Below are 18,751 nucleotides of genomic sequence, written 5' to 3'. Positions count from 1 at the left end.
GAGTGTGTGTGGAGCGGCTCGGGTGTGTTGGACAGCACGGAACAGTCTGTACTGTTGCTGCTGAAGCCTGTCGCTGTTTCACCAGGTTTAATTGAGGCTTCCACAGTTTGAGTTGTAGCATTGTGCAGCACTTTGGTTTCAGATATCTGTCATTTAATGCCATGAAAATTGCAATTGTGTTCTCTGCAGCAAGACATGACGTCGTGGGTGGTAATGCTCTCTCTGTGTCTGCCTCAGGTCGGTGGTGCTTGTGACTGTCCCGTTGTGCTCAACATGGCGAAAGCACGGACATGTTGAAGGCTAGTCAGAGACAAATAATATTATACTTGCAAATTCTGGATTATATAAAGAAGGACACAACATCGCTTCACGGCTGCAGCTCGTCTCTGATATGATTTGAACTTCTTTCTGCTGAGTGGTGACTTCTCTGTACAGAACTCTGTCTCTCCCAACACGTTATGATTCATCACTCGGTCAACAAGCTTACTGCCGGGTGATTGGTCAGCTGTCTGCAGTCTGACAGACCAGACTGTCCTTATCTCCCAGCCTCTCTCTTCTCTTTCATCAACAGTGAAGATGCAGACATCTCGTCTGATTACATTTTAGTGACCGTATGCATTTCAGCAACAAGGAAGTGCTCTGACTCCATTACATTCACTTCCTGTCTGCACTTCCTGAAGTGGGAATGCGTGAGGTTGTGTGGAGGACGTTGGCTGCCTGTGATGACCTCACCTATGATTTAATGAGCAACAATAAAGAAAATAAGAGACGTTCTGCTGCATCAGTCTGAAAAACATCAACCAGTACTGACATAATTAGATTTAGATCCGCTGGTCATGTGACTGTTACGATGTTCATGGTGACTGGTTACAGTGTGCTGGTGTTGTATCTGACTGTGTTTATAATAATATGACATCAGAGCAGAAGCTGACACCACCTTAGAGACTTCTGTATGTCATTCTTACAAGTCTGAGAAATACGGTCCCCGTGCATGTGACTCTTCTGCACTGATGTGAGCACATTAACAAAACGAGTGAGAGCTGATATGATAACAAGTGCCAGTTGGACAACAGTGTGACTTTTAAAAGTACACATTGTGTCTGAAATGAATTACAAAAGATTCTGTCCACGTTGGAGCGCGTCCAACTGGTGACAAAGTGTCATCGCTCAGACTCACCACTCACCAGTAATTCAGGACAGTGGCAAAGATCATTAAAAGTTGCTTTAAAGCTGTAACAGCAGTAAACCAAAGTTATTTTAACAACAGAAAAGAAAAGTCTCCTGCTGCATCTTGAGTCACAATTTACAGAGAACACTGGAGCAAATACGTGGAGAGGAATAACAGCTGTAGATGCTTCCACACAGGTCACAGGACACGCTTTAATCACAATCATATTCAATTCAAATGTATGCATAGAGCAAGAGAAATAAATACAATCAAACATCAACAAACAACAACAACAGTTAAACAAACAAGTGAGTGAACACAATGAGGCAGTCAGCTGATCTTGGCTCAAACGCTAATGAGAATAAATATGTTTTGAGCTGAGATTTGATTGAGATTTGATTGAAAAAGCCAGGTCTGGGGGTTGTGACTGACAACGTGCAGTCACCTGTTTGTTTAAAGTCAGCGTGAGGGAGATCAGAGGGGTCTGGATGAAGTGTAGGGGCTTAATAGGTCTGTGATGTAGGGGTGGGGATAATCCACTGAGGGCTTTAAAAAAAAAAAAAACAGTACAGCCTTGAAATCATTTCTAAAATGAACAGGGAACCAATGGGGAGAGGTCATGTGATCCTGGATCAGCTGCAGGCGAGACAAGGACGAGCGACTGATTCCAGAATACAGGGAGTTACAGTCGTCATAAGACATGAATGATATGTTATGACCTTCACTGTCACCAGGGGCTGGTTTACACAGATGTCTCAGACTGCTCTGCAGTGTTGGTCCAGTCCTCATTCTGCTCATGGGTCAGTCTGATGTCAGTCAGACTTTTTCCCAAAAATAAAGATGCATTTTAAGACAAAAACATTAGACACTTTACCTCCAGGCTAACTCAGGCCTCAGACAAGTGTTACCATGGTAACAATCAATGATACCTGCACTGACCAGTAGCACTCAACAACATAAAACAGGACAACATGGCTCATAATTTGTGGTTTGCAAACATTGTTATGGGGCTGGTTTCACAAAGCCAGTGTCTTTGATATAACAGTCAGACTTCAGAGAGACTGAGTCTAAATTCATCTGTTGCACACAGAGGTTTACTTCTTGACTATCTTAAGCCAGACTGTGGTACAATGAATTCTGGGTAAATTAAGACTTTTTTTTAAATAAAATAAAAATATTCTACGTATCACTTGGGAAATTCAGCAAAGAGTAAAACAATCAAAATAAAAACTCAATCTCTGCAGTCTCTAAAAACCCTTTCCTTCTCTTTGCTCTCTCCATTATTGATGAGCCACGTTTTCTGTTTCTTGTTGTTGGCTGCTGCTGCACAGCACAGGTGTCATTGATTGTAACCATGGTAACCACAGTCTTAGACCTGAGTTAGCCTGGAGGTAAGGTGTCTTAAAATGAGTCAGTCTTTATTCCTGTGAAACAGTCTGCCTAACATTAGACTGATCTATGAACATGAGGACCTAACACTACAGACCAGTCTGAGGTATCTGTGTGAAAGCAGCCCATGGTGAGGGCACATTTTTCCTTTTATTCTTTCACTCTTCAAGTAAAACATCCTTGTAACTGTTGAATCCTTCCAGTAGACGAATGTTTTCTGCTGGGGTAAATGGAACTTGGATGCGGTCAGAGACAGTAGAGAAACCGAGACTCTTCATTTCCAATCTTTTCCTGTATCTGTGTCACGTGGGTTTCCCCTCCTCCCCGCCCCTTCAGGAGACCAGGCCCCAGGGTGAGTCTGTTCACTCCGGTGAGAGAAGTGAACGAGATCACAGAGTATGACAGATTCTTTCGATCCATAGTCACCGAAATAAATATTGGACCCAGTTCTCACAAGCCCCACGTCTTCAGAACATTCTGACATCAAAATGACATTTTTCAGATCAACAGATCAGGAGAAAATGAACTTTAGTGGAGACCTGCCTCCAGATAACCAGATGTTTAGATGGACCAGTTATTTTTGGATTGACTTACTAACTTTATAAGTTAAATTAAATTTGTTTCATTGCTTAATAACTGCTATTGTTGTAAGTTGTCATTATTTAACTATTTGGAGGGAAAACAGAGAGTATTAACCTATTAAACTGATAGTTGACTGACTTAGTACTGGGTTGGAACTGTGTCCCATTTCATGCCATTTCATGCTGTCTGTAATGTCTTATCTTCTGTATAGAGGATCTTTGATGCAGTTCCTCAGTCAAGCATCTTTTTTATTTTGAAAAAAAGTCTTAATTTACCCAGAATTCATTGTACCACAGTCAAGCTTAAGATAGTCAAGAAGTAAACCTCTTTGTGCAACAGATGAATTCGATGTGTTGCGAGAGGAGAACAGTCTAGAACTGAGCTACAGCACAAGGAGATTACAGGCAATCTTAGCTCGTGTGCTAAAACTAGACATCACAAAATGTTCCACAGACACACACACAAACTCAACACACCCACTCACATCCTCTGACACAGTCAACAGTTCACTCACACACTCTCCCACACTCACTCAGTAAGAGGAAGACTTACCTCCCAGCATTGATGAGGCCCATGTCTTGTCCGGAGCAGATATCCTCAAGAATAAAAGCTTCATCGCAGCTGGACATGTTGATGTGGGTCAGGTTGGGTTTGCACACATCCAGCCAGTAGGGGGTGTGTTGACCGGTGGACAGCTGGAGGATGTCAGTTATCAGTGCTGTCACACACAGGCCAAAGATGTGGACACCTGAGAAAAAATAATCCATTCGTTAGAGTGATGTTAAAGTAAAAGCATTTTCATCAGTTTGTTTCTGTTTGTGACAGTCACTAGAAACATGCACAGGCTCGGCTGCAGCTTTAATTAATGTGTCCTCCCACCTATGAAGCGCACAGCCCTGCGGATGTAGGAGTTGAAATTACAGCCTGCAGCGTTGATGTTGGCTTCGGTCTGTGTGGCTGACGACCTCCTGGACAGATAGCAGTACAGAATGGCCTCTCCGATCAGAATCTACACACACACACACACACACACACACACACACACACACACACACACACACAGAGGATGGTTGAAAATGATTTTTGTCACCACGTACATTTGCCTTACTGATCAGCTGAACGCATTAAACCTGTTAGTGGAGTTTTTACTGTTACTTCCTGATACGGCTGCTAGTTTTGTTTATTTACACAAAATCTAAATACAAGATGAAATGTAAAAAACTGACAGTGAAACTCCCCGTGCAGGGGAGGTTGTGTCAGGTAAGATGGGGTTGAAAGCATCAGAAAAAGCCAGTTTTTGAGTAAAGATTTTTTTGTCAACAAACATACAAGAATGAACTTTATTCAATGTCAAAATGTGAAAAATCATCAAAATGAGGTTAAAACACAAGTAAAGAAGTTAAACATACATCAACTCTCAGAAACAAACAGTGTGTTTACTTGAAAATAAATAACTGTGTAACACAACCTTCACGAGTAATCTTATTTCTTATTTACACTTCTTACACGATTACTTAACAGGAAAGTCAGTTTCTGTAATTTGCATGGGAAATTAAATCACATCTTTTAAATGATCAAATATTGACATCAGCCTGAAAGATCTGTGTTATCTGAGCTCTGCTGCCAAAAGGAGCTGGACGTGAGTTTCTTGAAGACGTTTCACCACCGACATTAAAGTCTTCTTCAGCTGGTTGTTGAGTCATTACCCACCTACAGGATCCATCATGTGAGTCGTTAGTGTGACCTGAGTCATGGTGTGAATGGGAGTTAAGTTGTCTGGGGGGGGGGGGGTAAACTTCCTCTGTTTAGTGACGGTTTGGTTCCAGTTTGATGTAGATTTCTTCTTTTACTCTTCCTTCAAACCATCTGCCGTCTCCGGACAAAGTGTTCACCCTGCCGTCCTCAGACCAGTGTCCCTTGTCCTTTAGATGCAGCTGGACCGCTGAGTCCTGCCCTGAGGAGCCGGCTCTCCTGCGTTGTGTTTGTTTCCTGTTGTGTGCAGGTCTGTGCGTTCCTCGCTGCAGTGAACTGCGTACACTACACTGCTCTGGTGTTTTGTCCTGAGGGTGGACAAGCTTCTACCTCAGTGTTACAGGGATTCAGTGTATAATCACATGTTTTAAATGTGGGGCCAGTTCAGAGTCTGATGGAGGAGGGTCTGATACACCCAGCTTGTGGTTGGTGAGAATCAAAGAATAAATAGCGATCTGTGTGTGTGGGTTTTCTCTGCACTTCAATGTTAAGGCTTCTGTCATCTTCAATGTGCACAGACTATTTCCTCTGACATCCTCCTGAGTGAACTTGACGTTGCTGTCCACTGTTCAGAGGTTAAATACCTGGAACTCCCCATCAGTCTGCTGGACCTGAGAGGAGAACCTGGACCAGGTCCAGCTGTCGGTTTCTGTTGTGCTAGCATTGTAGCTTGATACAGTACAATCATTACCTGATGTCACATTGGTATGGATGCTACATCTCTAAAATCCAGACTGGGTTGCGGGGTGTTAGCAGTTAACATTGAAGAATTCATGAACTCATTTCTTAAGAGAGTTTATGAAATTAGTAGGAAGTGAATTCCAGTTTCTACGATGTCTGTGAAGGAGGAAATTCTAACCTGGGTTTATTAACCAGTGAGACGTGCCTCTCTGTCACTGACCACAACAGCACCTTTAAACAGAGCTGCACCACAGTTCATTCAACTAACAGCAGTTAGTTTAAAAGAAATTCTTATCACCCTCTTCCAACTAAATGTTCATGTAGCATGGAAGCAGCTGTGCTTCTCTCAGCATGGTCACACTCCCACTGCATTATGGGCACATTTCTAAATCTGTAACGTGTAGGAAACAACTTCTGTTTGTGGGAAGAAGGTTTTCCCATTGAAACATCGATTAATACAGAGAGAGAGAGAGAGAGAAAGAGAGCGAGAGAGAGAGAGAGAGAGAGAGAGAGAGAGAGAGAAAATAATTACTTTAGTAGACCTATAATACAACGATTACAACAATGATTACTGTTTTTGTTCTTTTAACTTATTCATTTTTATTTTACTTAATATATTATATGTATACGGGATATTGAACTGTTGGCAGTTGGTCTTAGACCGTACTATGTACAGAGGGAGTTCTCACACATCGAGCACGAGCAGAGCCTGCAGTCACGTGTGAGGTCATTCACGAGACTGTTGAGAGTACAGACCCAGCACCCTGATGCATTCATTGCAATATCGGGGGATTTTAACCATGACACTCTCACCTCTCACCTGACTGGCTTCACTCAGTATGTTGACTGTCCCACAAGGGAAAATAAGACACTTGATCTGTTGTATGCAAACGTCAAGGAGGCCTACACTGCTTCAGCTCTACCACCACTTGGCAGATCAGATCATAATCTGGTTTTTCTTCAGCTTTCCTACAAGCCCTGTGTACTGAGGCAGGCTGCAACCACCTGCTCATTCAGGAACTGCACCCCGGAGGCCAGTGAGTCTCTAAAAGACTGTTTTGAGTGGACGGATTGGAATGTCCTGTTGGAGTCACAGGGAAATGATAACAGCAAAGGACCCTGACCTTGATAAAATGGGTGAATGTACCACAGACTATATTAACTTTTGTATGGACACTGTGATACCAGCAAGGACTGTACACTGCTTTCCAAACAACAAACCCTGGATCACCAGTAACATCAAGACCCTCCTCAAGCAGAAAAAGGAGGCCTTCAGGGATGGAGACAGGGAGAAGCTCAGGTGTGTGCAACATGAGCTGAAGAGGAGATTAAAGCAGGAGAAGGAGGACTCTCCCACTGCTTCAGCTGCAGCTTCTCCTACAGCATCTCCTCCACAACCTGACGCTGCAGCTGCAACTCCCTCCACACTGAAGTCAAGTCTGCTGTCCTTTACAGCGGAGGAGGTGAAGGTGGAGCTCAAGAGGCAACAGGCCAGGATGGTGTGTGTCCAAGGCTGTTAAAGAACAGCTGTGGCTCAGGAGGTAGAGTGGAATATAGCAGAAAAGTGCTATATAAGTTCAAGTCCATTTACTAATGAGCTACTGGACACATGAATTTCCCCTAAGGGCTAAATAGAGTATCTATCTATTTGTGTGTGTATATATGTATTTTTCCTGATGTCATTGTTATATTGTCTGTAACGCTTGGGCAATATTGTCCACCTTACATTCATGTCAATAAAGCATATTGAATTGAATTGAGACAGAGAGAGAGAGAGAGAGAGAAGCAACTGCTCTCCACCCAATGTTTTATGAACTGTTATGGGTTATTGGTTGTAGATTGATGAGCAAAAATGGCAATTTAATCAATTTTCAGTTAAATCTAAAAAGCAATACGTTGCAAATAGTGAATGGGTCTAAACACTGTATCTGTGAGGGTCCAGTGTGAAGGAGCTGGAGGTTTACTTACAGTGACGGTGGGAGCAGCGAAGGCCAAACTGAAGAGCAGAGGTAGCGGGCAGACTTCCTGTCTAGGCAGGATGTAGGGCAGAGACAGACTGCGGTCATTACAACTGTACCCAGAATGCACCGGTTGGAAAATATCTGTCAGCTCCAGAAAGTACAGACTGACGACAGAGGAGGCCAGGATAGGGAGCTGCAGTGAAGAGTAAAGAACAAGACAGATGACATCAGCAAACTGTACAAACTGTAACTGTACTAACACACATCACCAGGGAAACACTGCAGTAAATACAAAGGTTGGTCAATACAAGGGCTGATACCATACCTGGCGTTCACTGATGCTGATACTAATGTTTCTTTCTATACCTTAGCAACAGGTATAGAAAAAAGTCAAATGTCTGAACATAAACACATGAACATCACCTGATATTTAGTGTTAGCTTCTGGAGCCTGACAGTCTTCAACACTGGACATGCAATGGACATGTTCTGGACAACACCCAGCCCTAGGACCCATTAGACGATGTCAAAGCCAGAAAGACCTTTTTGAATGCAGACATGTACATTTAAAAACAACGGACACAGGAAGAACATCTACCTACACTAAGGCATGGTAAGGTTAGGGATGAGCTAAATAAAATCATATCAAAATAAAACAGCTATTCAAGTAAGTTCTCCAAGATCCCTGAGTACTGAAGTCTGGACGCCAGCAGCTCTGTGAGGCTGTACTTAGACACAGCAGTGTTTGGAGCTAAATGCTAATGTCAGCATGCTAACATGCTCACAATAACATACCTAAATTGATGTTTAGCAGGTGTACTGATTATGTGAGTTTACTATTTTACTTTATAGTATCACCTTGTGTTTGTTACACACAGTCCAGCTGTAGCTGAAGCTGAACATCATTAGTTCTATGGGTATGTGGTCACACCATGAGGTGCGTCCTCATAATGGTGTTAGCTTTGACACCATAACAACACTACAGGAAAAGTCAGAGGATCACCAAAGTCAGCAGGATTACCCAATTAATGTCCTGGTCTATGGAGGATTTTCTTTTCCTGGACAACTAAGGTTCCAACAGATGGATCCTTCATGGCTCAACATATCCCAAGATTCATTGCGTGCTGGTAATAGAAATATGTCTGAAAACATGGCAGCCCAAGGATTACACTTTTAAATGTAAGTATTGTGTTTGAGCTCAGTTCAACAGCTAACCATACAACTGTTAAAACCAAGGATCTTAAAACCTCCTGTTTTTGTAAAAAGGAAAGTTACATGTTGCAAAAGTTGCTAGGTAACAGCAGCTGTGCTGTGTCACACAACGGTAAGGATGGGCACAGCTGCTGATCCAAAGCAGAAATCCTCCATAGACCAGACCGTCTCATTCCAGTTCAGCCATCGCGGCCTACGATGTCTACGAAGGGCCACGCCACTGTAGATCACATCTGCTGAATTGGGACACAGCAGTTTTGAAGCAGCCACAGGAAATGCAATACACTGTCTCTGTCACATATTTCAGAGTTAGAGCATCTGCAGGACAGGACCTGGTCAACATGATGCCATGGCAAGCAAAAACTTTTATTGTGACATCCTGTTGGGCAGAAAACTAGATAGCTCTATTCAGCTCATTTTTGCCTTTTTTGAATTGTCTGGATCAAAGATTACATATACATATACATATACATATACATATATATATACATATACATATATATATATACATATATATATACATATACATATATACATATATACATATACATATACATGTTCATGCTTGCACACAGTATCTCACTAACATTGCTGCCATTTCACAGTGTTGTAATTTTATCCTAAAGTGGTTAGTTCACACAAAAGTTAATTACTACTTCCTCACCTTGTGTGACAACCTCAAGGCAATAATGCAATTATTGTTAATTTGATGCTTGAAATGCAGCAAAATAATTGTCCCCGTTACCCGTGAAAAGTATTAGTTACGTGAACTGCAAGTAGAACTCAAAAGATCAGTCGATGAATTGATTATTTGATAAAAAGAAAATCAATCAGCAGCAATTTAGGTTTTAAGTCAATTATCAACCAAAAATGAATTTTCTAGGTCCAGCTGCTTAAATGTGACAAATTGTTATTTTTGGATACGTTACATCATTTTGAAGTGTTGGTTGGACAAAACAAGTGATGTTAATGTTGGATGTCAGCTGAGGCAAAACCTTTCTGATAGATTAAACCATTTTAAAATGAAAAAAAAAAAAAAGAATTGCTATGTTAACCGATAAAGAAAATAAGTGTTAGCTGCAGCCCTGACTGCCAGTACTGAGAGCTGAATCATTACTGACTTCTACCAAACTCTTCCCTGGACCCCTGCAGATGCAACATAACAATCCTCAGTAGAATGTTATTTGCACTTTATTGCCAAGTACTAGCAGGATTACAAATGGCAACATGATGGATATTGCCTAAATGTGGCTGTTTGTGGAGTTGAAGACTGTATCAAGCTTCACTTCCCTGCTGCTCAAATGATCAACTACATGATCTGACTAATCGCCTGAGGCGCCCACATTTCTGACTGAGAGAGTTATGTAAAGACCTGTTATCGTCTCTTATTTGCACAGCCTGCGAGCCAGGGTTATCCACCAGGGTTGTTATCTTGCTATACGTTTCTTGTGATCCCTAGAAATCCACATTTACTAATTCTTAACCTCTGACCAGATGACCACACGGGGATGTACAAGGATGTACATTTGTAATGCTATAACAAGACTAAGAGTCAAGAGTCACACTGGCAGTTGTAGAAGGTTGTACTTTTTGTACTTGACCTAAATGCTGACGTCAGCATGCTAACATGTTCACAGCTGTATGAGACATGCATTAGATTATTTTTCTTAATGTTTTCTGATAATATTCCTTAAAGATGTAAATTTTGAGTTGTACCATTTTGGATTTTAGAATATCAAAAGTAAAATAATCATAATGGATAAGTATTATTTTTATCAAATTTGACTTAAGGTTATATTTCATGTGTACACATGCACATTGCACATTTGCTTCAGTTAAGCTGTGGAACATACCATGTCTTGTCATGTTTAGTAATATATTTTAGCAAAGAAAATAAAGTTAGTGCTAGAGGCTCGTGTGGAATAAAGATTTTTCCAACTTTGCAGCAGGCGTGGAGCTGTGACGACCAGATAGGTCCCATTTCTGCTGTAACAATAGTAATCATGTTAACAAGCTGTTGTATAGCTAGTATGTTTACCAGGTTCAGCATCTTAGTTTAGTGTGTTAGCATGCTAACATTTGCAAATTAGCCCTAAACTTAAAGTGCAGCTGAGGATGATGGGAGTGTAATAAGTTTGACAGGTATTTGATCATAAACCACAAATCACAACTTTGACCTTTGAATGACTTAATCTGAAGTGATCCTTTGGGGATCATGTCTGTTCCAAATTTCATGGCAATCCATCCAGTAGAGACAGCATAAATGTCAAACTGCTGGTGGCCGTCATTAGGATTCATCTTCTGGGACAATGAACGTCTGCACATGAATTCCTAACAATTCATCCATTACTGCAACACAAGCTTTAACTTTTTCTCATTCTCACAAGAAGAAAGAAGAATCCACGCATTTAATAGGGTCTGATTACTTATGTACATTGGTATTGATTTTTTATTTTCATAAATTGCATCCTCCATTCTAATCAGTGACTTTGATAAATCCCTGTGAGCAGAAGTAATTTCTGTATTTACTTCAGGTGAGAGATGAAACAAATCATGTGATTAATCAAGTACAGGAGGATTGCTTAAAAAAGGAAGACGTTGCATAACTCCAAATGAACATAATTCAAAACGGCACGGGGATATAAAGATACGATGCTTCTCAGCTCTGTGACCAAGCCTGGGTTTACGGCTTTGATAAATACACTGGATAAGCGGTACAGCATGCGATCCCACATGTATTTAGCTGTATTTTTTAGCTATATAAAAATACAAGTTGAGAGTCGCAGCAGAGTTTTTCGCTACTAGAACTGAGATGTGGTCAAGCTGTACAGCCGAGCCCTATCAGAGTCTTACGGTGTATTTCATTAATGAAGATTATGACCCTTCGACCAGCTGGGATCTCCATGAAGAGAACCATGTCTGCATAACGGACAATTTTACATGCTTACAAAGCTGTAAGTTAAACAAATCAGTCAATATACGACTGTGATTCAAGTAGTTATTTAAAAATATGTCATTCATATCAATTCATGCATCATCTAATTTCATCATGACACATAGGCCTGGCCTACAGGAAAGAACGGTTCATGTGTAATCTATCTAATATTGTGTTAGTCATAATATAGAATGATTTATTGCTTGTGTTTGTTGAATAATACAGAAGATAAGGAACTCAGCCCTAGTTCACACCTGAACTCCGAGCTGATCACCTGAGAGGGATGTTAATGCAGGTGTGAACATGGCCAAAGTTTCTCTGGTCTTTGTTTTGGTGGCGCGTGGATGTTAGTGCACGTACTTGTGCATGTTAGTGCATGTGAGTCCCTCCTGCTTAACCGTCGCTCCCCCACATATTTATAAACACACAGGCTCCGCCCACAGGTGAGATTACAGTGCAGTACGCAGCGTTCAGGTGAAAGTGACCCTCCAGAATTTCCTCCACTGAAGAAGAAACCATGTTTTAAAGGCCTCGGACACAGGAAGAGATGAGACCAGAGCACAGGTGGACTGGACTGAAGACTACTGGCTCAAATCCTAGTCCACTGCTGGACCATCAAAACATCCATGGACTGGATTGTCTTTTGTTGTCTCCCTGTGTACACAGAGTAACTTTGTTCAGTTGAGCTGAGAACGAGGAGGGAGGGGGGATTTGCAGAATTTAAAGTTAAATAAATACCAATTAGGGTTTTGATAATATGCATATGCAAAAGTCTTCGGAGATGTAGCTGTTGAAATAACATTAGAGACAACAAATAACATCAGACTTTGTTCTCTGTGTTGATTCAAAACAATCTGGAGTTCAAATCTTACTGTCTGGCTCTATCATAGATCACTTCCTTTGAAATATGGTCAGAAAACCACATTACTACGTTTTACAGAAAGACAAGACAAGAAACCTTTTTTGTCAAAATCCAATGAAAACTGAAAGCTAGTGGGAAGCTACTCTGGAAGAGAGGCAGCGCTGCAGCTCTGCTTTTCACAGCTTCAGTTATTTCATGTTAAACAGATGTGTACCAGCCGACAGAAGACCATTAATGCAGCAGACTTCCTCAGTGTGTTATCAAGGTCAATGATGGATCTGAGGCCCTTTCAATCTTGTTGACCACGAATGACCATGTTTACACAGGCTCCACAATAGGTGAGAAATTTTACTGAACCATTTTCTGTGCTTCTTAATGAATAAGGTCATAGAAATGTATCCACACAAATAAAACCATTACATGTCAGCCTGTGACTCAACATCATTACGCTGCTCTATATATTCATTCAAAATAAAGCAATTGAGGTGTTCAATACATGGACAATTCAATCTTTAATAGTGACTCCTCCTGCAGAAGTGAACACTGACCAAATAAGTCGTTTTTTTGCATTTTGTAGATTTACTTACAGATGACTGAACGTGCCACTCTCAGCTCAGTCGTGCTGCACAGTGTGTTACATAAACTGTTTTCTCATATGAACTCCTCACACTGTCCAGACCTGATTCTCCGGACATTTTCTGGAGTTGCTCTTTCATAAACATAGCACACGACAGGAGACTGTCCGTGTCTCACCTACTGGAAATACCCTGTGGTTTAATGGATGGGTGGCACCTGGGTCGAGGGTGCAGGAGGCAGGATAATGACCTGCTCTATTGCACCAGGGGCGCAGGCAGGGTAATGTCTGTTTAATTTCCAGTAAAGAAAGGTTTCTTGACACTACGTGATAATTTGGTTTACTCTGATTGGTGTTGGGAAAGCAGTGTTGTTGTGAGACTGGTCACACTGGAGTGTGCTCGATAGTAGGCCATTAGCCTCGGCACCAACTGACATAGGGGACTCTTTTCTGGGCTGAGCTCTTGCGTTTGGAGGGTGATGGAGGGGGTCTGGGGGCTGAATTTAAGTTGCTTTTAAATGTGATTGCTCTTTTTTGAATGTTAATTATCACTTATCAGTGGGTGTCAGGCATTTGTAACTGTTTTTCTGATGAGATTGTGTCGAGTGTTTATCCCAAAAGACTGAGCCATGACTGAGTGGACAGCATACTTCACTTCCTTATAGCGCCACCTAGATTTATTTCAGAGGTTGTGTCGATGGGTGATGGTTTGTGTAGTTAACAGGGAAAGGCTGACCAAACATATGGTTGTTGCCTCCTGGGATGATGACACCAGGTTCAGTTCCTGTTCTTTCATTCAGATCTCCAGTTAGAAGCACATTTCCCTGGGCCTGGAAGCAGGTGATTTCCTAATGGACAGTTTCATACATGTCTACTTCAAAATAAGGAGAATCTACTGTGGGTATACACATAGCATGGAGGTATAAACACCTCTGCACAATTTTGTCCAAAACTGATGCATCCAAGTTCACTCTGATAAGTTAGTTTATGTTCTTACCACAACGCTGTCGCAGACCCTCTATTAGCAAGCATGTAAGTATAGCTATAAACTAAGGTTAGAAAAACAGGAGGGTTGTCAAGGTTAGCATGTTGTCTGCTAGGCAGTATCGACACATGGATAACATTGATGTAAATTCTTTAACTCTGACCCTGAATGCTTGCACCTTCAATCCAGATGAATACTGAAAAATATTCTCTCAGACTCAAAGGTCTAATCATGAGGACACACACATACAGTCCAGAGGTATTAGCAGAACAAAGTTTATTTCTATGTAGGCCTACTCTTTTTCTTTACTACTGACAGTTTCTTTAAAGAGACGATCATCACGCTCAACCACACAGCTTTATTGCGATAAATGTGGGCAATCAACCGAACAAGTATCAAAACCGACTTAATTTGGTTAATACTTTCCCCAATGTGTGCTTTCATGAAGTGTCCCCTTAAAGAAATACTACCTCGTGTTCATGTCTCCGCCCCATCCAACTAATGTTAGTCCACGTGCACTCGAGGCAAAGCTGGTGATATGGACAACCAGAGAGCAAAAACTGAGCCTCAGGCTACAGTCCACACTACTCCACAGTTTTCAAGCCCATTAAACTGAGACTTTTGGAAACACTTTTAGTTTGAAAAAGCCCGGAGATGCATTTTAGTCCGGGCGGACTTTTGGAAACAATGACTGAGACCTGCCTTGCCTCCTGATTGGGTAATATCAGTGACGACTACCAGACAGGTAGGTAACGCCACCGATTTGTTTAATCACTTGGAACGCAATCACATTGCTGAATATGAAGAGTGCATGGCTCAGTAAAGACAGAGACAATAAGCTCCAAAGTGTTCATTATATTATAGTCGAGGTAAAAGTTTGAAACATTTGTGACACTGATTTGAAGTCATATCGCTCAGCCCTAGATAAAAGTTCTTCACTCCCAGGATGGGACTTATTCGTAGAAAATTTCTGGCTAAGGTAAAAGTTAATTATTCTCAGAAGGCTGTTGTATCTTTAATTGTGTTTTCAGTTGCATCTATCTGGGGCTTTTGAAATAAAGACAAAGAGGTTTGTTTCCAAGCTGCCATTGTCCACTGTCAGCGAAATATTCTGCCACATCAGCGATGCCACTCTCACAGTAATAATGTAGTACTCCCACTACAGATATTACGTTAGACCAGTGTGAAAACACTATTAGCCACCTGTATTGCGTTACTTCCCCAGAACTAGACCAGGGTCTGTTCCAGCTACAACACAGCAGACTATGCACGGGTATAAACACACACGTTTAGACTGTATCATCATTGACTTGAATCCAGTCAATGCTTTATGTAATACATTACATCATACTGTAGCTCTCCTTTAAACATCCAGGGTGTACTATATCTGCATATCTGATGAAGTGAACACATCGTGATGATGATGGCCACTGTGCACACACCGGGAACCAGGCTGCAGTAGGGATGTTTCTCTCCTCTTAACGTTTCTAGCCCTGAACACACAGATATAAAAATACACCCCATTCAGAGGGCCATGTTGCCTAGCAGCCAGTTAGTGGGTAGGATGGTGTGACTGTGCGAGATAGAAAATGTTGCCAACACAGAGCAGCGCTGTCAGGAAGATAAAGGAGAAACGAGTAGTAATTATGATAGTGTTTTCAACCCCATCATCCAACACTAACACAGTAACTACTGATTAGTTTTCTCGCCACATTTCACAATAGTGTTGATTTTGGAAAAAGAAGGCCAAGCTGAAACTATCCTTAATCATGCGCACTGTTTACAGTTAACACAGCAACATTTTAAGAAAAACATCAAATCAGTAAAAGTTGTGTCTAAAGGCTTTTGAAAATAATGGTGCCTCACACACTACAGGACATTATTAAGATGATCACGCCAGAGGGAGCAATCCGGGAGCGATGCATCACCTCACATAATCTCATCTCACGTGATCTCATGGGGAAGAAGATGTAAACAAAATGGAGACTGCGATGCAACAACTTGCTGTAATGTTAAAAAAAAAAACATAAGCAGAAGGCTAAAGAAGTCCTGGATGAGGAAATGGTTGGGGAGACACAGTCAACACAGTTTGTGATAACCCCTTTGTTAACAAGAAGATAAAAATGCACAAACTGTTATAAACCTGGCATCCTCCCTCTCCAGCCCACCACCTCACTGTGCTGTGTGCTGATGAAACCAAGACGCTGTCCGTGGTGCTGAAGTAACAGAAGGATTTACACAAACTCCTCATCTGATATTAAACTGTCTCTAAAGCAAAGATAAAGAGCTCTGGGGTCATTTTAAGAGACATATTGCAGCAATGTTCAGAGCGACCTCTCATTCCTGTTGTTAGTTAAATGTTGCCTTGCGATCTTTGATTTCCATTCCATTACGCCTTTGGAGGAGTTTTGTCAAGTCTTGGGCTTCGAGGCCAACTGATAACAAAAAAACCTGTATCACAAACTATGGTGTGGATTTTGAAAGACGCAGAGCTTATCTGGCATGAGAATTAAGCCACATGACTATATACACCGTGAGACAATATAAATGTGTCAGCCCTAAGAGATTTGCCATACCTTTTGTATAGAGATAGCTTTCCCTGTCATATCTCTGGTTAGACCATAGTGGAGTAGAACTGCTTTAAAGAAACACTGGATTTACTGGATTGTTGATTCCCTGTTTGCTGAGTATTTAACTCACTGGAGTTAAGCTAACACAGACATTTCCATTTGGTTGTTTGTCTGTAAATGGTTTCTTCATTGAGATTTCACAAAATTTACTATATCACCAACAATGCAACACACATACACACATATATACGTGCAACCAGAACAGCTTCACTGCTCCTTGGCATAGATTCTCCAAGTTTCTGAACACTGGAGGATGAACACCATTCTTCCTAAAGATATTCCTTCAGTTGGTGTTTTGATGATGGTGGTAGAGACCGCTGACTAACACATCAGTCCACAATCTCCCATAGGTTATACAGAGGTATCCCAATAACAATACTAGTATGGGAAATACCTCTAATACTGCCTAACATACTGTATCGGCTATAAGCAAGTATGTGAGTCTACACAGTGATCCAATACCACTTTATAAATTTGTTTCAGAGCCACAATTCATTTCTTTCCACCACTCTAAAACAGTAGCCTGCACAGGAAGTTGTGTTGTGCAGTCACTGGCAACTACTGTTATAGAGCAGTGAAGAAGAATTGATTTCTGGTAAATAGTGTTATCAGAGGCAGCTAGAAAGGAGACAGCACACTTACAATCATTTCCTGTATCTGTGTCCCATGTTTTCTCCACCTCCCGCCCCTTTAGGAGACCAGCAGCAGGTCTGAGTCAGTTCACTCCAATGAGAAAAGTGAACCTGATCCCAGATTATCAATATTTCACCCCACAGTCACTAAAGTAAATATTGAATCAAATTTTCACAAGTCGCAGATCTTCAGAACATTCTGACATTAAAATGTTCAGACGGATCAGGAGAAATTTGACTTTATTGAAGACCTGTCTCTGTCTCAGCAACATGTTTTTGGAGGGAAAACAGAGAGTATCAGACTGATATGATCTTGTTTCAGGTTGATCAGATATAAAGTAGCAGATAAAAACAAGCAGCAACAGCAGGTGTAGATTCAAACTGCATCTAGTGTTGTACTGTTGTTATGTTTTGACATGAACAATCAATCATGACCACACCTACTTAGGAAACAGGAAATGTATACCATTTCTTACCATTGGTGCTGCTTGTAATGTGTCATCTTTTGTTACAGAGTATTTTTGGTGTTAGGAAAGTGAAGCGGCAACATTTTCACTATGAAAGGTTTTAATTTGTTTTTTACTCTTAGATTTACCACCGCTCAGTGACCCCTCATGTCCTGTGGATGGGATCAGGTTTTGTCTGCACATCCAGATTAGGAGGTCAAAGTCAGTATAACTTGAGCTCTGCTGCTTCAGTTCTTTTTTTGTGCTGTCCACCACCATTATGGAAATGACTAAATGGCTGGTGTACAGTTTTTACTTGGTTATTAGACAAGTTGTTAAGGAAATTCTGGTCACATTACTCTAGGCTAAATGGTAATTCAATTATTTGTAAGCGGAGGTGTAGTACTATTTGTTTACGTACTGGAGCGCACCATGAAGTTGCGGCTCGCTTCTAAGGTTATGTTAAGTTTCCATATCAGTCATCTATGATCACATGATCAGATGTTAGACTGACTTTATGAACAGTTTGATCATGTTGAGAATATGACGACAAACATCCACCTCAGTAATATTAGACCATACCATGGATGTAGCAGGTTGTAATTAGTGTAGCATTAGGCAGCAGGGGAATGAACACAAGTAGTTTGTGTTTTGAATGATTTATTTACTGATTCGTGTGGAACAAATGACGCCACATTGGAAACATCCATTCAGAAGAGAGGCTGCAGTGCAGGCAGAGGTCAAGCTAAGCTAACAGGCTAGGCTATGAAAACATAGCTAAGCTAGCTTTCATCTCCAGAAGTGTAGCAGACTGACTTTGTCATATTTCTGTGTAAATGCATCACAGATAAAGAAACTGTCAGAAGAGTGAATGATGAATGAAACGATGTTTTCTGTCTTTTAATCTTTACTAATTCACGATCTTTTAAAGTAGAATGTTTTC

General features: G+C 41.2%; 1 protein-coding gene across 3 annotated transcripts in view; it reads right to left on the bottom strand.

The window, feature by feature from the left end:
- Positions 1–18,751, bottom strand: part of LOC130179103 (phospholipid phosphatase-related protein type 4-like) — a 53,341-nt gene that overhangs the window by 27,457 nt on the left and 7,133 nt on the right. For all 3 annotated transcript variants that reach the window (XM_056391850.1, XM_056391848.1, XM_056391849.1), the window contains exons 2-4: positions 7,541–7,726; positions 4,019–4,148; positions 3,692–3,887 (exon numbers count right to left, since the gene is read on the bottom strand). In XM_056391850.1, the coding sequence (XP_056247825.1) occupies positions 3,692–3,887; positions 4,019–4,148; positions 7,541–7,726 (512 nt within the window). The remainder of the gene's footprint in view (positions 1–3,691; positions 3,888–4,018; positions 4,149–7,540; positions 7,727–18,751) is intronic.

Source organism: Seriola aureovittata, chromosome 12, assembly GCF_021018895.1.
Source record: "Seriola aureovittata isolate HTS-2021-v1 ecotype China chromosome 12, ASM2101889v1, whole genome shotgun sequence".
Taxonomy (NCBI): Eukaryota; Metazoa; Chordata; class Actinopteri; order Carangiformes; family Carangidae; genus Seriola; species Seriola aureovittata.
Note: the sequence above shows the minus strand (reverse complement) of the source record. Positions and strands in the feature narration are given on the sequence as shown.